Source organism: Anopheles coustani, chromosome 3 (genome assembly GCF_943734705.1).
Source record: "Anopheles coustani chromosome 3, idAnoCousDA_361_x.2, whole genome shotgun sequence".
Classification (NCBI taxonomy): domain Eukaryota; kingdom Metazoa; phylum Arthropoda; class Insecta; order Diptera; family Culicidae; genus Anopheles; species Anopheles coustani.
In genome coordinates this window covers 97308885-97331151 of record NC_071288.1, presented here as the reverse complement: position 1 = coordinate 97331151, position 22267 = coordinate 97308885, and the positions used below count along the sequence as shown (strand labels likewise).

The following is a 22267-nucleotide window of genomic DNA, read 5'->3' as shown; positions in this document are numbered from 1 at the left end:
TCGAGCCCCGTGCTGGTGGACTAACTCTACATAAGCGCATCGCAAGATATACATACTTGCAAAAGCGCACGTACGCTCCCACAGTGCATTTTAGTTGCACATTCTCTGTGATCATCAATGCTTCTACATATTACTTCATTTTTTATGCTTCCCATACACATGTTCAAACCGTGAGAAGCACGTGTTTGAACCGTTTTCTTATTTGTGTTATTGTGTGCCATTTCAATATTCCACTATTGTTAGTATATTATGTATTTCAATCATGTTGTTTAAAACACACTACATTGGAAGCTTAACTGTTACTCGCTATCACTGACCCAATATGGTACGTATGTTGATAAGCAGCATCTTTGTTGTACTGTATACAACGGTCGATGAGGCAGTAACAATATTTTATCCGGTCTGTCTAGTTTCAGACACAATTACTGAAAACCCGCTTTTCTTGCTCACAAACCGTACACTTTTTATTCACAAGGGATCCGGTTATGACCGGTTTCTGTAGTTGATTCCTCTGTGGAATATAAGGTTTGATTCTTAACTTTCTTTTTCCTGTGATACGTGTGACGCGATGGGAGTCAATTCAATACGCACAACCGTTTGCGCAGCGCGAACTCTTTTGTGCCCGGCAGTCGACCGAAGACTGGCGCGGACGGTATAGCTTCGAAACAATTTAATTGCGACGATCTGTATAGAAGAGCGAATCCCTACTAAAACAGTCATCGCTTGTGGTCGTTACAGCTGTTTTTCCGAGTAGCTGTATCACAATTACATGAAATGAAAACAATCAATCAAGTTTAACGATGCAGGAAAACGAAGAGCACCCTAGGGAAGAGAATGCACAAATTGTGGCTATTGAATGCCTATATGTTGTTGTTCGAAGCATGTGAAGCAATTATGTTGCTTAAAAAAAAACCTCATAATAAAAGATAATGATTGAACACAAGGGATTGAAGCGTGTGCTATAATTTTCATTAAATAATTATTTGTTGGCCAAGGAAGCCGATTATTAACCATTCCCGGCCATGCGTTTGCTATTTCAACGGCAACAGTTTCAAACCTTGCAATTTTTATGAACTACCTGATTCCGTTGTCAGGAGCGGGATACAGAAACTAGGTTCAAGAAAGAGAGCTCAACACGAGTTTGTTGACATATGTCAGGTATGTTAATGTGAAAACATTTTTATTAAAAACATTACTACCCAAGGTATTATGAAATACTGATCGAAAGTGTTTACGTTATACTATTCTTGCAAATGTTGTTCTTCAGTTTGAGGCAATTATGCCGACTGCGGCAATCCCTATCGGTGTCTCAATCGAGCAATACATTGTATCAGCGCTACTATGGCAGTCAAGCTAAAATCAACAAAGATACGATCGATTTGTACCGTCAGCAGTACACACGAGATTCGTGGACAAACCTTACGCCGAAAGTGCTTTCACATCTGGACAGAAACTTACATCTGCAGCGCAATCATCCACTGTCGATTGTGCGTGAGAAAATAGTAAAATACTTCTACGGAGCATACATAAGCCCTCGAGGAAATCCTTTATTCAGTGTGTACGACAACTTGAGTGCAGTGGTTTCCATAGAGCAAAACTTTGACCAGCTGCTTATACCCCAGAACCATCCGAGTCGAGCGAAAAGTGATTGCTACTATGTTAACAAAGATTATATGCTACGAGCGCACACAACGGCCCACCAGGTTGAGCTAATTCAGGCCGGTTTGGACAACTTCCTTGTGGTCGGAGACGTGTACCGGCGTGATGAAATCGATTCAACGCACTACCCTGTTTTTCATCAGCTAGATGCTGTTCGCATCGTGCACCAGGACAAGCTTTTTGAACGTAATCCGGAGCTAAAAGTTCTCGAAACACACTTCAAAACACACTTGTCCAATGGGAACCCCGCCACCGGAACAACTAGCCCACTAGCCGATTGTATCGATCAGCACAAACAGCCTTGTCACACGCTAGAGGCCGTTAAATTGTGTGAACATGAGATGAAGAAAATCCTCGTTGGTTTGGTACAGTCACTGTTTGGGGTTGGCATCAAGTATCGCTGGGTTGATGCCTATTTCCCATTCACACAGCCATCGTGGGAGCTAGAAATTTTTTTCAACGGCACGTGGCTTGAAATCCTAGGTGGCGGCATTACGCGCAATGAAATCCTTGAAAGGGCGGGAGTTCAAAATTCAATTGCCTACGCTTTTGGTGTGGGATTGGAACGTTTGGCTATGATACTATTTGAAATACCAGATATAAGATTGTTTTGGAGTAGCGATAGTGGGTTCTTAAACCAGTTTCGCGACGATCGAATCGTAAAGTACAAACCCATATCGCAATTCCCACAGTGTTCCAATGATTTGTCTTTCTGGCTTCCTGAGGCTATGTCGGCTGATCAATTCTCCGTGAATGATTTCTATGATATTGTTCGGAATGTCGGTGGCGATATGGTTGAACAGGTGAGATTAACAAATGGTTCGACGATGGTTTCGTGCGGTTTCACAAATTAACTGTATCTCTTTTTAGGTGACACTTATCGACCGCTTTACACACCCTAAAACAGGCAAATGTAGCCTCTGCTTTCGTATCGTCTACCGACACATGGAACGCACCCTGACACAGTCGGAAGTGAATTTAGTGCATGCCAAGATTGGTACTGAATTGGTTGAATCATACAATGTTAGCATACGATAAGAAGAACTAAAGCTATTAGTATTAACCGTTGGAACTTAAGCTTTATCATGTGTGTTGAACTGTTTGAAAGTATTGAGAAGTGCTTCGTTGAAACGTTCGTGAAATAATTTGATTTCAAAATCAGAAATTATTACTGTACCATTTTCTAAAATTACTTTGGGAAACGGTTGATTTAATTTAATTGCATCTAGACTGTCAAAAGTGAGCTGTCATCGAGAGAGTAAGCAAGATACCGTACGCGACAAAAAGAGACCAGCGTTGCTTGACAGCTAGCCGGATCCAAGCAAAAATGTAGTCGTTGAACTTGGGGATTCTTCAGTCCAATTTCGTCCATCGTGAAGTACATGTATTCGTACGCTCGTGATAAATAGTTTCGGTTTCCCATGCCCACCTGTGAATAAGACATCGAATATCTTTCCCCTTTCCTTTCGTTCCCGTCATTTTCAATCTGGCAGACTTTTCGTGTGTGCCTTGAAGAAAAGCAACGAATAGTAGCATTCATATCTTATTCCACGAAATCCCCACCTGCTTCGATTGATACGAAAAGCGTAGATTTAAAGTCTACCTTTCACTGCACAGCGAAACGTCCTCCAGCATACATTTCAGTAAGTGTACCTTGGGCCGGTCTAAAAAAGGTCACAAACTAGCCAAAGGGAACCGATAGACCTAACATAAGGCGATAATACAAACGATCCATCAAGTAAAATGACTGGCAAAAAACGACCAGTTTATGTGCAATATGTACTCGGCGGTCTATCTGGGTAAGTTGTAAATTTAACCAATCATTTTTTAGGAATCATGCATCCATGCATAGTCATCAAAACGAAGGATAGAAACTCTTAGATAATAGTTTAAAATTGGTACTAGCACCCGTGACAATGGGACGGTGCTGAGCTGGTCAAGGGTATGTTGTGGCTACAATTGCGTCAGTAGAAGCTGCTACTTACGCAGATGACGCATAACAGCATCCTTCTTCCCATTCCCAAATTTTAACGGAATCCCACGCCACGGGACAGATGGGCCGTTTAAATATAGACCTTGGGGTAGAATGACCTTCTAAATGATTGGCTACGTAGTTAACTAAAGCCGGCGGTGGAAGGGAAAGTTGGTATGTTCCGTATTGCCAACGCTGACACTAGAAATGATTAACGTATGATCACATCGATCAACATCAACACTGGTTTACTGAAGAAAGGGTCTATGGCTCTTCCTTCAAGGTCATGTTACGATCGTATGATCAGCTGATGCCTTTTTATCCCGAAGTAGTAGGGTTGGTTGGATGAAAACACATTTCGACCACTTAAACCAGTGGCATTCAGTTCGGATCCCAGAATAAATCATGGTCAAAGGTTGCACAAATCTTATCAGTTGTCCGGCTTAAAAAAGCGATTTTATTGGAAAGCGCGAAAACGAAGCGATATTGATGCATTTGTACCACCAGTCGTTTCTAGATAGTGATTTAATGTTTTTAATTTGCCATGTGCGTGGCATAATTCTAGCGGGACTACCGTCGATACATCATCGTGTTATGCTCTTCATCTATCGTTCATACTTGCGTAATCGTTTTTTAGCCCTGGATTGAGTACTGCTTGACAACGCACGGAGTCATCTACTCAACGAGGCACGGTAAACACGTTTGTTAGCACTGTGCAGTAGATCAACAGTGAATACTATTGGCATTCAATATTACAACCGACGAGCTCGTTATCAACGTGTTAATTGGTCGTTATTTTTTTAAAAGCATACAAAGCATGCCGAATGTAAAACTCGATGTTTGTACAAATAAGAATATTGGAATATATGTTCGTCAGGCAGAAAGGCACTTAGCTACGCAAAAGATTCTTTACCATATTTTACTCATCTTGAAAAATAACGTATCTACGGCCTTGTGATCTAGATCGTCATAAACAAACTATTAGTAAACATACGCACTGCTTTACGATGCTTTTGTTTTGCATTTATTTCAGAATTGGAGCAACATGTGTGGTTCAGCCGCTGGATTTAGTGAAAACCCGAATGCAAATTTCTGGCATGGGTGGAGCCGCGAAGGAGTACAACAATACATTTGATGCAATTGGCAAAATCATCCGTCGCGAGGGTCTTCTGGCCATGTACAAGGGCTTAAGTGCGGCAATAATGCGACAGGCCACCTACACAACGACTCGTCTCGGTGTGTACACGTCGCTTAATGACACCTACAAACAGTGAGCCTATTGATATTCAACATAGAAGAAGTAATTCTTCTTCTAGTGGATTGTTAAGTTTGTCAATAACTTATAACATTACCCTTTTCGTGATTACGCTGTTTTAGAAAAACAAATAAAGCACCCAACCTATTGATATCGATGGCAATGGGCATGACGGCAGGGGCGGTCGGATCGTTCGTCGGAAATCCCAGTGAACTGATTTTGATCCGTATGACTGCCGATGGAAGACTTCCGGTTGCGGAAAGGCGTAACTATACGGGTTTTTTTAACGCACTTTTCCGCATCGCACGGGAAGAAGGTACAATTCTTTGCATTGGTCCAGTAATCTTCTCGCTCGGGGTTACCAACACAATACCATTAATCAATGTTATTTTTTTCAACTTTCAGGAGTTGTGTCTCTTTGGCGTGGATGTGTTCCAACAATGGGCCGCGCCATGGTAGTTAATGCCGCACAGCTTGCTTCGTACTCACAGGCCAAGGCATACTTGGTCAGCTCTGAGCTGATGAAGGAAGGCATTGGACTTCACTTCACGGCTAGTATGTTTTCGGGTTTAATCACCACCGCTGCTTCACTACCAGTTGATATTGCGAAAACAAGGTAACAATCAATCAGCTGGATTGTGCATGAGTAATTTCAAAAATTCTTCTTTTTTTTCCAGAATACAAAACATGAAGGTTGCTCCTGGTGGGCAGCCGCCGTACAAGAGTACCATCGATGTGATCGTCAAAGTAGTCCGTCACGAGGGTCTATTTGCTCTTTGGAAGGGTTTTACTGCCTACTACGGCCGACTCGGACCGCACACGGTTCTTACGTTTATCATCCTTGAACAACTGAACGGGTTGTATAATAAGCACATTATGGGTATCGAGGGTTCCAAATCGGGTCTCTAGAATTCGCTGCCAGATCGATCGGTCCGTCGATTATTGGTTTATTAGCGGGATTCTTCCGCAGAAGCATTTCTTTCGATGGCAATTCAAACCTTTTTTTTGTTGTTTTTTTCGTCACTAATTCGTCGTACATAATAGTAAAAATATCATAATTCGATGAAGCACTTGTTGCAAATGAAAAATATCGCGTGAAACGCATGTATATCTGAATCAGTAAAAAAGTAATGAACTATTTCCAAACTTCTGTTCCTAACTGGCGGGTGACCTTCATATAATTGCACCTGTTGTTTTAGCGACATTCTTTAGACGATTTATTTGCACTTTATTCACGGTTCCGGCAAGGGTGCACTCTGTCAACAGTCCGTGTCCGTCCATTGACATTGGCATCCTGCCAAGAATGATATGAACCATATGCGCATTACTAAAAAGATGTAGTGACTCTTACTAGTGCATAGTGCAATTTTGGCCACATGCCAACATTGGTTTGCGTTTGATGCGTAAACTTGAATGGAAGCGATTCAACATTGGTTTGTTTTTTTTTTCAACTCGTGTTGCCTTTAGATCAGTGGAGCAGGAAAGCGGGAAAAGTAGCCAATGCTCGTCACAATATATGCGGGATTACGATGAAAGAATGAAGAAGTAAATCAAAGGCACTCCCGATCCTGTTTTCAGGAATAAAGAAACCCCGTTCCCAATAACACGTGGGGTAGGCTTACGTATATTAGATGTAAACATGTATATTTTTCTATAGAGCCTAGAAACGAATAGTAACAAAATAATAAAGCAAAAGATCGCACAGCGTGTAGATAGAGTGACCTCTTTAAGAAACACTCTGTAAAAGAGAATTTTGAGTCTCACAATCTTTAAGAAAACCCTCGAACAGCTTCACTATATTATCGATGCCCTCCAGGTAGTTCCGATCGATAGTGGGCTTTTCTTCAGTACCCTGCACAGGGAATGTGTGCGCAAAGTCGATCATCCGTGCTTTGGCCCAAACCTTTTCCTCGTACGATCCGACGAGATTGTCCAGCATGAAGGTATAGTTTTCCTTCATTGTTTTGATTTCCTGTTGAAAAGGCAATGAGAAGAGATTTATTCTTATCCTAAACATAATCTACAGATTGAGATCTCCTACTTGCTCGTAGTTGTGATTGACGGAATGACTGCGTTGGATCTTAAAATAGTGCTGCAATGGTTCCACGTCTCCAAGCTCGTTGATAGAAGTGGTGTAGAAGGTCGGAGTCGTTGGTGTGGTACTTTTGCTACTGGATCGCGAAGGAGTTGCAGCTGGGCTAATAGGAGACATTGTGGGGGTTCGTGGTGATTTTTTAGAAGCGTGTTGAAGTACTGGTTTCAATCGACGTGCATCGTAAACGAGTAGTACCGAGCTGGCGTACAGTCGAACGGATGTTTGCGTACGGGCCCACTTCTGTATGTTCCACAAATCGGTGAGAAACTGTATTAACAGCTGGCGACAAAATCCAACGTCGGCGTTGAGAAACTTGCGCATTGCATCACGCACCGTTACCTCGTTCAACTTCTTGCCGTACTCTTTGCCATAGCGCTGTAGGCGCCCATTCTGCAGGGAATAAAACTGAAATCCGGGTATGCAGAATCCGTACGCTTCCCTTGTTTCGATATACTTGGACATTTCGTATCGACGCTTCTCCTCCGTTGCCATTGGATCCCAGGAACGACGTCCAATTTTGATATCCATAATGCACGGTTCCAGCATGCCCTGGGTGAGGTCCTCCAGCTTCAAAAAATCGATTAGCTCACCGTTGACCACTAACTTTTGGTTACCCCTGTATTCTGGTGTTATTTCACGCAGTAACAACAGTTCCTTCGACACTTCGCCCGATGAACCATTTATCTGTTCGTAGAACTTTATTTCACGCGTACCCGCTAGTAGTTTTGCAGCTGGCTTCATGACAGCACCATCGTCCACGCTTTTCAACAATCCTGCAACAGAGCATTCTTCCAGTTATTTTGCGATTACAATGTGAATCCATACTGCACTTACCCAAGGAATCTGTTCCTTTATGGAATGCGTGCCCTGCTACTTGACAATGCAATGGTTGAAATCCGTCTGGCAGGAGAGGACAGTCAGATGTGCTTTGGATGCCATACCCTAAGGAAATTTTCCTTCCCGGGCTAGAACCTCCTGAAGATAAGGAACCGATGCCCACCACGGCCAACGTTGTTGGCCGGCTAGTAGACGTTTTGCGCTTCTGGTATGGTGGCAGCTTCAGTTGACTCATTTTCGTTTTTTCGTGCAGCTATCCGATTCACAAGGTGGACACATCCGAACTAAACAGACCCCGTACGATTATTATCATTCCGAAAGTGAAGGTAAAGTTTATCGTTCCAGCAGGAATTAACCAAGTTAGGGGAAGGTTTCGATTTATCTTTTCTACGGGCGATGCTGGGCAACGGTATAAAGTCGCAAATGATAGCAAATGGAAAGGAAGTTGGATTTGTCATAAGATTAAATTCTTCCACGTGAGTGCATAAATTGTATAGATAAAAACATTGATAACAAGTTTACAAATTTTGCATTGATATTCTGTATAGATACTTTGTGTCTGTGTGTATATGCTTGATTTGTATATTTTATTCATAACTAGCTGATTAACCCGATTTCATCCGGGTGGAAAAAAAACAGGCTAAAGAGTGTTTTCAATCAGTATTTTGAGTTTTAAACTCTTGAATGTTTGGAATTAGTAAAAAATGCTAGAGTTGCTTAAGTTCATTTCATCAACTTCAAATTATTTTTGCGCACAATTGACATTTATTATTTAACTGAGATTCTCACAAAAAGCTTCCATTTAAAGTAAACAAATTGATGCAAGTATGAGAAAAACTGTGCTTGAATCTTAGTTAGATCAAGACAAACAGTTTTAGTTTATAGTAAGTAGTATGTGTACCAAGTTTTGTAAATATCTGTTCCATAATTGTTTAGTAATATTTCTTTATCATCATTTTTAAGGGGTAGGTGTTCGGAAGGTGGATGATGAAATCAACATACGACGTTCGAAAGAATAAAAATTTAGCTTTATTCCAGCCAAGTTGGGTGCAGATACACTTGGTAGATTTTGCTTAATGCTGTTGCATACATGTGATAAGAATTAACGCTTTTCGTTTTGAGCATTGCTATTGTTTTGCTGAAGGGGGTAGATAGAGGGTAGAGGGAATCTGGGCTTAGATTGAACATTAAGCGTGAGTCAATTCGATTTGGAGACCACAAATAATGTGAAATTGATACCCATATTGCATTTTTACCATTTTTTTTATAATGCTGTTGCTATTGTTTTGCTGAAGAGGGTAGATAGAGGGTAGAGGGAATCTGGGCTTAGATTGAACATTAAGCGTGAGACAATTCGTTTTAGAGACCACAAATAATGTGAAATTGATACCCATATTGCATTTTTACCATTTTTTTAGGTAGGGGATAGTGTGAGAGCCCCCTTTCTCCTTCCTCTAGATAAATGAAATTTTAACCCATGCTATGTCCCTATGTAAGCAGTATGCGTACAATTTTTTGTGAAAATCTGTTAACCGTTGAGCTTTAATTGCTTTTCATTAATTTTAGAGGGTAGGTGTTCGGGAGGGGTAGGGAGGTATGGGGATATCAACAAACGAGGAACAAATGAGTCGTCCTTGGAATATTAGCTACCATCCAGGCAAGTTTGGTGCAAATCGGTCCAGTAGATTTTGCGTAATGCTGTTGCATACATGTGATAAGAATTAACGCTTTTCGTTTTGAGCATTACTATTGTTTTACTGAAGAGGAGGAAGGTAGAGGGAGTCTGGGCTAAGATTGAACATTAAGAGTAAGGCCGTTCGATTTAGAGAACACAAATACTGCGAAATTGATACCCATATTGCTTTTTTACCATTTATGGGGCAGGAGGTAGTGCGAAAGCCCCCCTTTCCCCTTCCCTTAGATGATATTTTAACCCAAGCTTTAATTATAGTATACCTGTAGTACCTGTAGTCAATGAAACCATGTTAATATACATTTTGCATTCATTATCCGACTGTGCTTCCATCTTAGTGCAACCATTTCAAATTAATCCATTGAAGCAAGTATGAGGAAAACTGTGTCTATACTTCAGTTGGACCAGGACAATAGATAATCGACATCCGGCTGTATAAACAAATGATAAGCCAATCTATGAATTAATTATGGAAGTTGCAGAATTTATGTATCGCGTTTTTAAGCACGGTTAAAAGATTAATTAATCTCTGTTGCTTGATCGCTTATAATCCTTCGTGAATGTTTTCGATAGAGGCAAAGAAAGGTGATCACATCTGCAAAATTAGGGTTCAAAAACAAAATTTACTACCCTTAAATCTAGCTTCTTGCACAAAAAACCAAAACAGTTTTTGAGAGATACAATTGTATGTATGTCATCAAAATTCACCGCTTTTTGAGTCAAGCCAACATTATTTAGTTGTAAAAGAGGAAAAGGAGGAAAATATATACAGACAACGGTGACTTTAATATATTAGATATATATATTAATATATATTAGATGATACAGTTATACTAAAGACTGGCACTAAGCAATGGTATGTATAGCGACAAACTATCTTAAAGTAATATTTGCAACATTCACTGTGCCATAATTTTTGTATAGATATTTACTGATTAACTTTGGCATGATAGTACCGAAAAGAACAAAAGTACAAAGCGAAAACAGTGCATTTAAAAGCAATACGAGTTACATTAAGTTCAATTTTCCTGCTTCCAATATTTGGTCCAAAGCTTTTACGTATATTTTTCATTTATCAACAAAAACTAGACACTTATTACCCTTGCATAAGGCTTTCCAAAAAAGATAAATTGTTTTACAAATGCTCAGTTATGGCCAATGCATAATACATGATTTATACTTTTTATGCTCTACCTAAAGTGATCTTTTCTGCAGCAATTTTAATTGATATCGCTGGCGAGAAATTGGCGAAAGAAGCCTACAAGACTCGCTATTCCCTGTAAGTAGTTATCGTCTACGCTGTCAGTGCCCTCCTCTGCCGGAAATGCATGCGCGAAATCAATTATTCTTGCTTTCACCCAATTTGACCGCATGTCCAGCGCCCTTTCCTTGTGATTTCTATTCAAACCTTTGATATTCCGGTGCTCCAGAATATTGCTTTCAAGTCGAGAAGCATCGTATAACAGCAGCACCGAACTGGAGTACAGCCGAAAAGAAGTTTGTTTTCGAGCCCAGCTTTCGATTAGAATGAGTTCTTGTAGAAAAGTTTCTATTAGATTGCGCTGTAGTTTTCCATCTTCCGACGCATTCAAAAACAAAAGGAATGCTGCAAAAAAAACATAATTAAACATCCTCAACATCTTTCAAGCCTCTTCCTCTTACCATCACGAATGTTAACCTCCGTGAGCTTCTTGCCATAATCCTTCCCATGCCGAATTAACTGACCTCCACAGCGGTGTGAAAAAACCTGAAATCCTGGTATACAGAGTCCAAACCGTTGCCTACAGGCTTTATATTTGCTTTCCTCTGCTTTTCGCTTCTCGGGTGTCGCTAGCGGATCCCAAGTGCGACGACCAATTTTCACATCCATAATGCACGGCTGCTCAAAACCATCGGTTAAGTCTTCTAACTGGATAAATTCCATCACCTTCCCCTCAATCGTGAGCTTCGGGTGACCGTAGTAGCGCGGCACAATGCGATTAAGTAGTTCGAACGAGGCTCTTGTAGCATCAACGGCATCGGCGTCAGTCTGGATGTCCGCGTTTTTCTGCACATCTTCCAATCGTTCATAGAAAGCAATCTCTCTTATGCCACAAAGCACCTTCCCGGTTGGCTTCAGGATCGTTCCATCATTATTACTAGTTTTCAGAAGACCAACACATCCTTGAGCAGCTGTATGACCGGCAACTTGATTTTCCAACTGTTCCACGCCAACTGGGAGCTTTGGAGTACCTTCCCATGGCATGGTTGCTTACGATGCCTTTGAGTTGATGTCAGTGCTAAAATGCACTTTATGCTAGAGCTTTCCTTTTTATTCAATTTTAGCCTAATATTGGCCCATCGTCCGGCTTCTCTGAACACGTTGACAATCTATAAAGAAACCAAAAATCAAATGCTTACAACAAACATCAATCAATTTACAAATTTGAAAAATTGCAACAAAATCCAAACGCATGTTTACACATTTTTTTTTTGCAACACGCAAACAATCAATTTTTATTTGTAGTTATAAAATCCTTCACCGGTTTTGACACCTAACTTGTTATCCTTAACCATTTTTTCAAGCAGTGTACTAGGTTTCACCGCACTGTCGCGCCGCTCTTTCTGTATGTTCTGTACCGTATCGAGACCTACTATATCCATTAGCTCAAACGGTCCCATAGGATGGCCAAGACCAAGCTTCATTGCTATATCGATGTCATGCGCAGTAGCATCACCGCGCTCCACCATGCTGAGAGCTTCGGATATAACTGGAAAAAGTAGCCGATTTACGACGAATCCCGGCATGTCCTTGCATGTGATAGTCGTTTTGCGAAGACTCTTTCCAAATGCCAGAAGGGCTTCGTGGGTACTGTTAGATGTGCTATCAGTGCGAATCACCTCAACCAACTTCATAAGCGGAACGGGATTAAAAAAGTGTAGACCTCCGATGCGATCCTGGCGTTTAGTGGTAGACCCAATTTCCTTCACCGACAGCGACGACGTGTTGGTCGCAATAATGGTATGTGGCAAAGCACCCTGAAGAAGTAGAGGATGGGAAATTATTACTGTTTTTCGACCTAAATAAATTGCGCTCACGCACATGATCAATGATCTTGAAAAGTGCTTGTTTTTTCTCGAGATTTTCAACGATTGCTTCAATCACAAGATCGGTTGCTGACAAAACTTTCTCCAAGCTGACACTGTAGTTGAGTCTGGCTAGCGCATCTAAATAAAACTTGTTCGCTTTTTCTTCATTTCCCTTGCTAACATGCATCGCCATACGATGAAGATCCTTCTCCACCTGATGGCGGCCTTTAGCCAGAGTCTCCTCGTTAACATCTACCACTGTTACTTGATACCCATTGGCAGCGGTTATCTGAGGGTGAATAAAAAAATAAACTCGTAGATTACGTTGGAGTTTGACCCCGCAATTGCACGAATGTATTCTTACCATAGCTATTCCGGAGCCCATTATTCCTGCGCCAACTACAGCAACGTGATTGATTTTTGGTGATGCCATTCTTGCTGCCACGCGATATTGTTACCTTCAATAGAGACGATAGGATGTACTTTGATGTTCATACAGTTTTGTAGACACCGCGGAAAAACACTTGTTGCATCGAACAGGCTCTGCCGTTACAGAGTTAAGCGACAACCTTATCTGATAAAAAAATATTAACACACACATTGCCAAAGTAAACACTGTGGGATTATATAAGATTTAATTTTGGTCATCAAAATTACTTTTGGGATGCGAGTGACACGACACCTTACGGTTAAAGATCTAAATATGTTTATTAAATATAATGTTCTCTCTCATAGAGGTACGATGGATTCACTTTTTGTAGGCATAAAAACCTTCTCCAGATTTAACGCCCAGTTTACCTTCACTTACAAGTTTTTCTAGTGTTTTAATCGGCTTAAAAAGTGGATTTTCTGGATACTTTTCATGCCATCCCTGTAGAATGTTATTCGTCGTATCAAGGCCAACATAATCTAGCAATTCAATCGGTCCCATAGGATAGCCGGCGCCCAGCTTCATTGCCGTATCGATGTCGCGCGGCGACGCATCCCCACGTTCTAGGAGTCGAATCGCTTCCGCCATGTACGGCACCAATAACCGATTGACAACAAATCCGGGTGTATCTTTACAGCTGATACAGCTCTTGCCGAGGCGCTTACCAAACGCCACCAAGCAGTTGTACGTTTCATCGGATGTGAAATCGGTGCGAATAATTTCCAAAAGCTTCATCACGGGAACCGGGTTGAAGAAGTGCAATCCTCCGAAGCGATCCTGTCGTTTCGTTACTGAACCAATCTCTGCGATCGACAATGAGGACGTGTTGCTCGCAAATATCGTATGAGCTGGAGCGGACACGTCGAGCTTGGAAAAAAGCTGGTGCTTCACATCCATACGTTCAACAATCGCTTCAACGACAAGATCTGCATCCTGGGCAGCATTTTCCGGTTTAGTTTCGCCCTTGATCTTGGCGAGTGTTTCATTGATAAACTGTTGTCCCTTGGCGGTATCGTCCTTAAATTGCTTCTTTGCGACACGCTCGAGACTTTTGCGAATTCCTCCGATGGCCTTCTGCACAAGTTCATCGTTCATCTCGACTAATTTTACATTGTGGCCCGTAGCGGCAGCAACCTGTATAATTAGTTTTTGTAATAATTATGAATTGTTTGACATCATTACTACTCTAATAGTGCAAATTCAATATCAGCCGGGAGGAAGCGTATTGTCGTGCTTCATGAGCTTTGGACTTTTGTACCTTGCACCACCAATTTTGCAATGAAAGAACAGCACTTACCTGGGCAATGCCGGAACCCATCAGTCCCCCGCCGATAACGACGACATTGTTGATTTTAGCCGCTGTGGCCATATTGCGGGTGAAAGAACGTAGTCCGGACATAGCCATTTTCAAGCTCTTTTAATTATGCACTGGAGTAGATTGTTCAAATTTCGCAAGATTCACAGGTTAGTTCAGATGATAAGCCTATCGTGACAGTGGCTTTCCTTGCTCCTGTAATCAGTCTTCTTTTCTTCACCAAAGTGTTCCAGCGCAGCAGCCCGGTTATAGACGACTATTGTTGGCGATTGTATAGCTCAAAAGTGGATGAAACCTACAGGTTGCCGTAAACGCATTTGACACACGTGTGATGCTCTTGAGATCGCGGATTCGCCATAAACCTTCACTTTTTCATACCACGAGCCGGGAAACACCACTAACCGAGAAGCACTTGTTTTTAACACACTACGTTCACAAGAATTATCGATTGAGAACAATCAATTATTTCTTTGCAATCCCCTATGCTCGTAACGGGGCACGCACAGGATATTTAAACAGATTTGATGGTTTGTCAATAAACGCACCGTTTGCCAAAATGCTCCTGAAATGGGTTGTTAACTTTGCAGGCGTAATTGTTACCTCGAAGTGGTAAACTAGCCTAATGTAGAGCATTTTGTACGTAAAAAGCGTTTGAAAACTTCTGCAGCTTTAATAAAACACCGCGGTAACTATTGGCTGTAAGAAAGAAGAAGTTTCCAAGAAACAACAAAACATTGCCACTAACCTCCTCCAAATCGTTCAACCAAACACAGCAGCAGAGATTAAGGCAATTGCTAATGTTTAAACTGTTTTGCAATTATTCCCAGACGCATAAATAGATCTACACAGCGCGAGCAAGCTAAACTTTTGAAGCAAAACAACTATGATCCAAATTACAACATAAACTGAGAATTCACAAAGCGTAAAATGGCAAGTCAACAGCGAGGGTTGTAAACAGCTTTATCGATAGATGATTGGGTTCAAATATGTAAATATGGAAAAAACGCTGTAAATTTGGTAAAAGCTCATCAATCTACATTAAGACGCACCATTTACTTTAAGCACCACATTCAACAGCATATAGTGTAGAATAAATGCAAAAGGGGACATTAAACAGTTTAATTTACCTACCGATACATTTCGACTGATTTCAAACCAGCTTCATACAATAGTGAAATATGTCAAAAATGCTTCTTCAAATATTGTTCATCGTAAACCGGAAGTAAGACTTTGTTCAGAAAGTGTTCAGAAGTTCAACATAGTATGATATACTTAAAAAAAGTAAAAAAAATGTATTATCAAAAAAATACAAAACAAATGCATACGGGATGAATCAATGCGTTAAACTGTTGAAAAGGTACCTGAAGGCATTGATCAGCTGGATCACATAGTTGAAACTAGTTTTATGTTTTAGTTGGTAAAATAATAGCTGTAAAAGGTTTTGAGAATCAGTGCTTTAAAACATACATTTTTAGTTAATTTACCTTGATAAGATCGTAATTTATCGAAATAATTATCAATTGTATCTGCATCCCCCATCCTTCATGGCAATATGAAATCGACGAAAGTTTCATCGACTTGATGTGTGACGTTCAATTGTCACAATTGTCAAAAGGGAGGCTTCGCGCAAGTGTGAACTTTGGTTTAGCCTTCTCTACTTCCGTGGTACTGTTAACGATCTGTCACCAAAATGGTAAGTGCACCGAAAAATATCGAAAAATCGGTGTTAAATCGCTGCAAATTCTCGTGAAATGTGCTACATCAGTGTTGTAAAGTAGTTCTCTAGATGAAAATGTTATTTTTAGTCTGTAAATTCGTTTAAAGCTTGGTTAAAAGACTTAATGTAATCGCGTCTTGGGCTGGAAAGAGTTGCCACAGGCTGCACCATAAACACGTAGTGTGCTTGGTTGACATACATGTGTTTCAACATGGCGTTAACCATTCATGGAATGCCGGGTGCGTTTCGTGCAAATAACTAATGGTTTGAATTTCTGGTGCTATATTTCATGTTCATTACAACGGTTCTCTGGATGATGGGATTTGCAGACCAAGAAGAGGCGTAACGGAGGACGTTGCAAGCACAACCGCGGCCATGTGAAAGCCGTTCGTTGCACCAACTGTGCCCGTTGTGTGCCGAAGGATAAGGCGATCAAGAAGTTCGTGATCCGTAACATTGTAGAAGCCGCTGCCGTGCGTGACATCTCCGATGCTTCTGTGTACAGCTGTAAGTTCTAGTGTTTATGGAAGCCATTTGGTTTGTATTAATTGCTGGTGACGCATTTTACATGAGGAAAACATACCCTATGTGGATCCTGCGGGATGTGAAATTCGAATATTTGCTATCTGAGCATGGTGATCACCTCCATTGGCAGCTGTCATTAACTTAAACGTACTGTATATCAATTGTTTAATAAACCGTTTCGTTTCCATGTTTCCAGCGTACGTACTGCCGAAACTGTATGCCAAGCTGCACTACTGTGTGTCGTGCGCTATTCACTCGAAGGTTGTTCGTAACCGTTCGAAGGAGGCCCGTCGTATCCGCACTCCCCCGCAGCGGTCATTCCCCAAGGATATGAACCGTAATCAGAATGCCCAGCGAAAGTAAGCAACAGTAGCTGCGGTCTTGGCAACCTGACTTACATCTTTAAGGACGCAGATAGACCGACATCAACTTTCGCTTTGATGATGGATTCGCGCTGGGGGTTTTTTTTCTCGAGTGTATGGCAGGGGTTCGTGTTACGCGTTTCTAGCGTTGTAAGAACGGCTGATTTGGAGCATTAAAGGAGAGTAAAATATAAACCTATACCTACGGGTTTCCATCTAATGGCAAGAGCAAGCGTTCAAAAGAAAGTCCAACGGGTAACCACATACTTTACGAAGGAAAGAAAATCGTGCTTCTATGATCCTTTTATCAGAGTCGTCAGAGTCGGTATGCCTCTGAATACGAGGGAACAAACGTTCGACTTAACGTAGGAGGATATACCCCGACTCGCATAGTGAAAGAAGAAGAAGAAGAAGATCCTTTTATGCACTTTTATACTTCGTGTATTAACGATGCTGCAGGATGGGTTATTTTTACACTCAACCCAAAGCATATCCTTACTTGTTGCCAATTTGGGCAATTGGCAATTTTTCTTAACATTCTAATAACATCAAATATCGAGCTAGGCTCCCATTGTAGAACACATTTCTGGACCTTCCAAATTGAATGTTGTCAAGGATAGATCCGCAAGTATTTCTACATTTCCTTACCAACTTGCAAGTTATGAAAATAAAAACCGTCATTACGAAGTTCGTATTTTTACACACCTCGGATATCATACCTTTTTCATGAAGACACCTTTTGCAAATGTCAGTTGTCAAATTTTGATCAAGACATTACAAACAGCAGGTCGGGTCAAAGTAATTTCACAGTCGCAGTGTCTGCGAAGAATAGATTTTTGGACAGGAAGTTGTGTCCAAGAATGCAAAATTACCTACATACCGCATACAATCGAGCGAACTGTTCAATTGCTTACTATCAAGTTTCGTGCATCAACATTACTGAATAAAAAATTTGATATCGCTGGTGGTATCGATTTCTTGTACTGCACTGTTGTCACCTAGCCTTTTTTGCCTTGCTTCGAAGAAGCAAATGTGCGTTAAATGTCACAACCTGACATCCTAAACAAATTTTGAGTGCGCTGTCCCACGGACAGCCAAAGTTCGTAATTTTTCTTACTGTTTAGTTTGATAAACATAGTTTCCAAGTGCAGGTATTGATGCAATAACTGAATTGTATTTGCGATACTTTATCGTACTAGCCATCACTTAAATACAACGCAATGAGTCGCTGGGATAAACGCACTGACGATGGTAAGTTTTTTCGGTTGTTGTTATAGAAGAATCGAGGAGTTACATATTGCTTTGCTTCCTGCTGCAACAGGACATCACCGGCAACGACGGCGAGAAGATGAGAAGTTTAACCAAACCAGATCTTCGCTAAGTCAAAATAAATCTCTAGCTAGTTCAGAAACACCATCCCCGGTGTATTCCGGTTCACGCTCCCGGTCTCGTTCGCCCCCATCACATTTCTCTTCCCGACCATGCCCATCGCAACAGACACAACAGAGACGATCAGCTGAACGACAAGCTGAAGAAGAACGGCTGCGGCGACAGGACGCACTTAACAGCAAGAGACGCATCTACAACACAGCTGGTCAGAACGGTACCGGCACCGGTCCCGGTGGTGAGATAATTTCCCACTGTCCCTTGCTATCTCCTCCACTTTCTTTGTCTGGCCATCTGCTATTAAACCCCAACCCCCTCACTCGTTCCTGTAACTTGTTTTGCATGGTACAAGTGGGTTAATCGTTCTGAGGAACACAACACTTTCATTTCAAGGCACGCTAGGACTATCAGGGATTCGCCCACCCACCTCGGGCGGTATAGCAGTTGGCCAGCCACCCATCCTCAAGGTGAAGGCACCGGTCGGAGGCATACAGATGAAGCTAGCCGCCCCTCTCAGCAAAGAACCTCAGCGGCTCATGAAACCGATCGCGAATGCGTTCCGTCAGGCGGACGAAAGCGACGACAGTGAGCCGGAAGAGATGCCCGCCGAGTGTCGGATGCGAATGCGCAACATTGGGAGAGACACACCCACTTCCTCCGGGCCGAATTCTTTCGGGAAGACAAAGCACGGCTTCTGTGATTCGAAGAAGATCTTCGAGAAGAAGATCGGGGGTGGCCTTAGTGATCGTTAGGGCATTACTATGAGAGCGCGGGTATTACTATGTCGCACTCGTGCTCGCCATCAGCCTGATACGTGTCCATGACGGTGCGTTGGCGGAGGCGTGTAGAAATTACTACTTTTGTATGTGTCATGTATCTCTTCCAGCATAATCCTTCTAAATAGAGTCAGTTTCTTATTTACTGTAGTAAATTTTAGATTGTTCGTTCCAGCTGCTGTTCTCCCGGTGCGACAATCTTGCTGCATTCGTCTGTGGGCATCCTGTTTTCAGTATCAATGGTTCAATGGCAATGAAAAATTATTTGATGAACCCATCTAAACTCTACAAAAGGAATCGTTTGTATCGATAGAACTAAAATAAAATTGGCTTTCAGAAGATTTACCAGATGAATCAGTTAAACAAGAATATCATTGAAATCGAATCAAATCCAGCGCAGATGGGTTTATTTTGCACATACCATTACAGTGTAAACGGTAATGTTCAGAAGGAAACACATGCGACCAGAAAGGAAATTGTGCTAAAAATGTACATATATGTTTCCCCAGCTGACGCTTGTTCGAATAAATGTCCTAGTTTTTCATAAAAAAAATTAAAAAAATCTTCAAATCGTATTTTTCTTTCCATGGGTGTTAGAAAAAGCACTTACAATCTTTGAAAAAATTAAATTTATTCAGAAAAAATTAAAAAATCCATCGTCATCTGCATATTTATATTGTGTATCTTGTTTCAATTTTAATTCGTTTCTATGATCAATAAGTTTTCATATATGTATGTCTATCGGCCATGATCCTGATCTTCAATTCGCGCATATGTCCTTTTAGTGTTTTTCCTCGTTTCCTGGTCTCGTATTCTTTTACAGGGTCTTGCGTATGATGGTTTACTGCCCTTGTCCTACCCAAGCTGCTCTTCCGTGAGTAGGTCCTATTCCGATAAACAGACCTGCTTTGTTGGGTATTTCTTATTTTCATAGTACCCTTGGATTATTCGGTTGAATTACATCTCTGTATGTAAATTTGCACGTGCTGCGGTATAGATGTTGCATGGAAATTCGCTAGCTTAGTGAATACCTTTCCCTTTTCTGCCATTCTTCGACGGACCAGTGAACCTTCCTATTGTAGAAGTTGTATGTTTCGTGTTTTTGATTGTTAAATTATTTTTGTTTACCTTTTTTAACGTTACTTTAAATAGAGATATTGAGGTAGTTTTTCGTTTATCGTTCTCCTACTTCGCACATGCCCATAATTAATTATCTTTCTTCTTTCACATGAACTTAATTTTTTTTTCTCGCTCTTTCTACTTCTCTCTCACCCTCCATATTTCACTCTATCTTGATCCTTTCTAATTTCTGGTGAGGAATAGTGTTCACTGTTTTGCTTATCGCTTTTTGCTCATTTCACACTCTTTCCACTTTCGCCGGTAGGGGAATTTATATTGTTTTCCAGCTTACTTCTATTTTGAAGAGTTGCACTAATTTATTCTATTGATAAACCATCGAATCGCACAGTTTTTTCGGTGTTTGATTTCTGCTTATGCAGTTACTATTTTTCTGTGTGCATGCAATGGTATGATCGTAATATGTTGTATGGTATTAAAACATTCATTACGGGTTGTGCCTGAAATTCCTGTTTGCTTAAATTTATTAGCATCATTTTTTCTGAGACGTTGGTTTATACTTCAATAAAATTTTGCTTCAGCTTTCGGCCTTTTGTAGTTCGATTGTATATTCAATTTCGTAATGAAAGTATGCCCTAGACATTAAACTTTTTGACAATATTGTGGCGCTTGGCTCATTTTTACTATGACAAAATAAGATTATTTTAATAAATTCCTTTCATGGTTTCATGTGTTTTTTGTAGAATTTTTAATATTGTATTCGTAACGCTTCGCTTTTCCTGTAGTTGGTTGAAAATTGGTTTGCATATAGGGGGGGAATTGGTTTTGCATACAGAAAGCATAATTATCCGACTTGTCTCAGCTCTAAATTGCTGTGTTTGTTCAAAGAATTCGAACTGCGTCATCGTATCACACTTGCATTTATCTTGATGTTGAATTTAATAATTTTCATTGTGGTTCAAATAATCAATAAACGTGGATAGTTTTGTTTTCCATACTTGGCTTGTTGGCGATATGCAAAACATTTACATTTATTTTCTGTCTGTTGTGTGTGAGTTTTCGTGTTTTGCTTGGTTTATTATTTGTGTTCGAAATATTCGTTATTCCAGTTCTTTAGCTGGTGCGGTAGAAAACTTTCATAATAGGCAACTATAATAATAGTAGTTGTAGAGTAATAATAGTCATGATAATTAAAATTAAAAAAATGTAATAATAGATACATAACCATAATCTTAATAAAAGTAATATTCAAAGAAATATATGAGAGAAAAAGCATTGATTTCTGTTTTTACCACCCTAAAAATATGTGTGTATATATAAATCTTTTTCCCTTTATATATATATTTATATATATATTGGTTTCACTTCCCATTAGTAAACCGTTTGCTTCACTTCTAATAGTTGGACCAGTTTACTATTTTACAACGCAAGAACATAAACAAAACATTGTGTTCTCCTTCTTTTGCCCTTTTGTCCATGATCTTTTTCGTTCTTGTTACTTGTTATACATTAAATTTCAACTTAGCTTTGCATTCCATAGGATTACAGGTCCGCTTCGTTCTTGTGCGGTTCCTTGGATTCCTAGTTCCTCGAACTCGACCTCGACTACGTCACTATTTTCTTTTCTCGCTGTTCTCGTGTCCTTTTCTCATGCACTCGTCCTTTCTTCCTTTCCGTATCCAACTGTCCCATCCACAACTGACTGAGGGGAAGAATATTAATACAGATAATGACAGGAATATAAACTATTATCACACAGGCATGTCAATTATTTGCATTATATCCTAAAACTCATAATCTTATTCTTTGCGAGCGGACGACGACAGCGACGACGACAACAACGACGACGAGATACCTTCGGCGACTTGTATTTTTATTTCATCATTTTCTCGGGATACTTCTTGCCCGATTTCTGATATAGGAATTAAAGGATTTTCACAGATTTTTTCGAGAATCCGAACAGGTTTTATTTCGAGGGAGATAGGAGAGGAATTTTGTAAATTTGGCTACTAAATTTGTCATATTGTGGTAGCAATTCGTTTCTGCAAATTGAGGTAAAGGAGAACTATTCCTACACAATACGGGATATGCGAATAAAA

General features: G+C 40.6%; 7 protein-coding genes across 11 annotated transcripts; 4 read left to right on the top strand and 3 right to left on the bottom strand.

The window, feature by feature from the left end:
• The first annotated feature begins 1253 nt into the window (after positions 1–1253).
• On the top strand, positions 1254–2719 carry LOC131270581 (probable phenylalanine--tRNA ligase, mitochondrial). Its single transcript, XM_058272445.1, has 2 exons — positions 1254–2462; positions 2530–2719. The coding sequence occupies exons 1-2, from the start codon at positions 1254–1256 to the stop codon at positions 2695–2697; spliced, it is 1377 nt and encodes a 458-aa protein (XP_058128428.1). The 3' UTR covers positions 2698–2719.
• A 293-nt stretch (positions 2720–3012) lies between these two features.
• LOC131260533 (mitochondrial 2-oxoglutarate/malate carrier protein) lies at positions 3013–6637 on the top strand. Its single transcript, XM_058262282.1, has 5 exons — positions 3013–3458; positions 4665–4901; positions 5009–5202; positions 5292–5502; positions 5564–6637. Exons 1-5 carry the CDS (start codon positions 3403–3405, stop codon positions 5793–5795), a joined length of 930 nt encoding a protein of 309 aa, XP_058118265.1. The 5' UTR covers positions 3013–3402; the 3' UTR covers positions 5796–6637.
• On the bottom strand, positions 6613–8053 carry LOC131260526 (inositol polyphosphate multikinase-like). Its single transcript, XM_058262273.1, has 3 exons — positions 7816–8053; positions 6928–7754; positions 6613–6858 (listed from the first exon to the last, which is right to left on the bottom strand). Exons 1-3 carry the CDS (start codon positions 8051–8053, stop codon positions 6613–6615), a joined length of 1311 nt encoding a protein of 436 aa, XP_058118256.1.
• Positions 8054–10549: 2496 nt separating this feature from the next.
• LOC131260531 (hydroxyacyl-coenzyme A dehydrogenase, mitochondrial-like) lies at positions 10550–15434 on the bottom strand. 3 transcript variants are annotated; one of them, XM_058262281.1, is made up of 4 exons: positions 15375–15434; positions 12945–13038; positions 12594–12869; positions 11997–12529 (listed from the first exon to the last, which is right to left on the bottom strand). In XM_058262281.1, exons 2-4 carry the CDS (start codon positions 13011–13013, stop codon positions 12008–12010), a joined length of 867 nt encoding a protein of 288 aa, XP_058118264.1. In that variant the 5' UTR covers positions 13014–13038; positions 15375–15434; the 3' UTR covers positions 11997–12007. The 3 variants fall into 3 exon arrangements, with proteins under 3 accessions (XP_058118262.1, XP_058118264.1, XP_058118263.1); XM_058262280.1 differs by lacking the exon at positions 15375–15434 and adding an exon at positions 15071–15223; XM_058262279.1 differs by lacking the exons at positions 11997–12529; positions 12594–12869; positions 12945–13038; positions 15375–15434 and adding exons at positions 10550–11117; positions 11174–11881; positions 15071–15223.
• Positions 13264–14728, bottom strand: LOC131260534 (hydroxyacyl-coenzyme A dehydrogenase, mitochondrial-like). The gene is made up of 2 exons (XM_058262283.1): positions 14308–14728; positions 13264–14144 (listed from the first exon to the last, which is right to left on the bottom strand). The coding sequence occupies exons 1-2, from the start codon at positions 14413–14415 to the stop codon at positions 13329–13331; spliced, it is 924 nt and encodes a 307-aa protein (XP_058118266.1). The 5' UTR covers positions 14416–14728; the 3' UTR covers positions 13264–13328.
• Positions 15435–15919: 485 nt separating the features above from the next.
• On the top strand, positions 15920–17128 carry LOC131271569 (small ribosomal subunit protein eS26). The gene is made up of 3 exons (XM_058273044.1): positions 15920–16018; positions 16372–16549; positions 16764–17128. The coding sequence occupies exons 1-3, from the start codon at positions 16016–16018 to the stop codon at positions 16928–16930; spliced, it is 348 nt and encodes a 115-aa protein (XP_058129027.1). The 5' UTR covers positions 15920–16015; the 3' UTR covers positions 16931–17128.
• Positions 17129–18024: 896 nt separating this feature from the next.
• LOC131272778 (uncharacterized) lies at positions 18025–19644 on the top strand. 3 transcript variants are annotated; one of them, XM_058274631.1, is made up of 4 exons: positions 18025–18080; positions 18129–18180; positions 18251–18553; positions 18709–19644. In XM_058274631.1, the coding sequence occupies exons 2-4, from the start codon at positions 18150–18152 to the stop codon at positions 19065–19067; spliced, it is 693 nt and encodes a 230-aa protein (XP_058130614.1). In that variant the 5' UTR covers positions 18025–18080; positions 18129–18149; the 3' UTR covers positions 19068–19644. The 3 variants fall into 3 exon arrangements, 2 of the variants coding, with proteins under 2 accessions (XP_058130614.1, XP_058130613.1); XR_009180143.1 differs by lacking the exon at positions 18025–18080 and having other exon boundaries at positions 18093–18180; positions 18709–19177; positions 19253–19644; XM_058274630.1 differs by lacking the exon at positions 18025–18080 and having other exon boundaries at positions 18093–18180.
• The last annotated feature ends 2623 nt before the right edge of the window (positions 19645–22267 follow it).

Excerpts from the sequence above, each read along its gene's own strand:
- LOC131270581 (XM_058272445.1), top strand. The coding sequence starts at position 1,254 with ATGTTGTTCTTCAGTTTGAGGCAATTATGCCGACTGCGGCAATCCCTA. Across the intron at positions 2,463-2,529 it reads GTGGCGATATGGTTGAACAG|GTGACACTTATCGACCGCTT; the intron begins GTGAGATTAACA and ends ATCTCTTTTTAG.
- LOC131260533 (XM_058262282.1), top strand. The coding sequence starts at position 3,403 with ATGACTGGCAAAAAACGACCAGTTTATGTGCAATATGTACTCGGCGGT. Across the intron at positions 3,459-4,664 it reads GTACTCGGCGGTCTATCTGG|AATTGGAGCAACATGTGTGG; the intron begins GTAAGTTGTAAA and ends CATTTATTTCAG. Across the intron at positions 4,902-5,008 it reads CTTAATGACACCTACAAACA|AAAAACAAATAAAGCACCCA; the intron begins GTGAGCCTATTG and ends ACGCTGTTTTAG.
- LOC131260526 (XM_058262273.1), bottom strand. The coding sequence starts at position 8,053 with ATGAGTCAACTGAAGCTGCCACCATACCAGAAGCGCAAAACGTCTACT. Across the intron at positions 7,755-7,815 it reads TAAAGGAACAGATTCCTTGG|GATTGTTGAAAAGCGTGGAC; the intron begins GTAAGTGCAGTA and ends GCTCTGTTGCAG. Across the intron at positions 6,859-6,927 it reads TCAATCACAACTACGAGCAA|GAAATCAAAACAATGAAGGA; the intron begins GTAGGAGATCTC and ends CCTTTTCAACAG.
- LOC131260531 (XM_058262279.1), bottom strand. The coding sequence starts at position 11,756 with ATGCCATGGGAAGGTACTCCAAAGCTCCCAGTTGGCGTGGAACAGTTG. Across the intron at positions 11,118-11,173 it reads GGAGGTTAACATTCGTGATG|CATTCCTTTTGTTTTTGAAT; the intron begins GTAAGAGGAAGA and ends TTTTTTTTGCAG.
- LOC131260534 (XM_058262283.1), bottom strand. The coding sequence starts at position 14,415 with ATGGCTATGTCCGGACTACGTTCTTTCACCCGCAATATGGCCACAGCG. Across the intron at positions 14,145-14,307 it reads TGGGTTCCGGCATTGCCCAG|GTTGCTGCCGCTACGGGCCA; the intron begins GTAAGTGCTGTT and ends CTAATTATACAG.
- LOC131271569 (XM_058273044.1), top strand. Across the intron at positions 16,550-16,763 it reads CGATGCTTCTGTGTACAGCT|CGTACGTACTGCCGAAACTG; the intron begins GTAAGTTCTAGT and ends CCATGTTTCCAG.
- LOC131272778 (XM_058274631.1), top strand. The coding sequence starts at position 18,150 with ATGAGTCGCTGGGATAAACGCACTGACGATG. Across the intron at positions 18,181-18,250 it reads GGATAAACGCACTGACGATG|GACATCACCGGCAACGACGG; the intron begins GTAAGTTTTTTC and ends CTGCTGCAACAG. Across the intron at positions 18,554-18,708 it reads TACCGGCACCGGTCCCGGTG|GCACGCTAGGACTATCAGGG; the intron begins GTGAGATAATTT and ends TTTCATTTCAAG.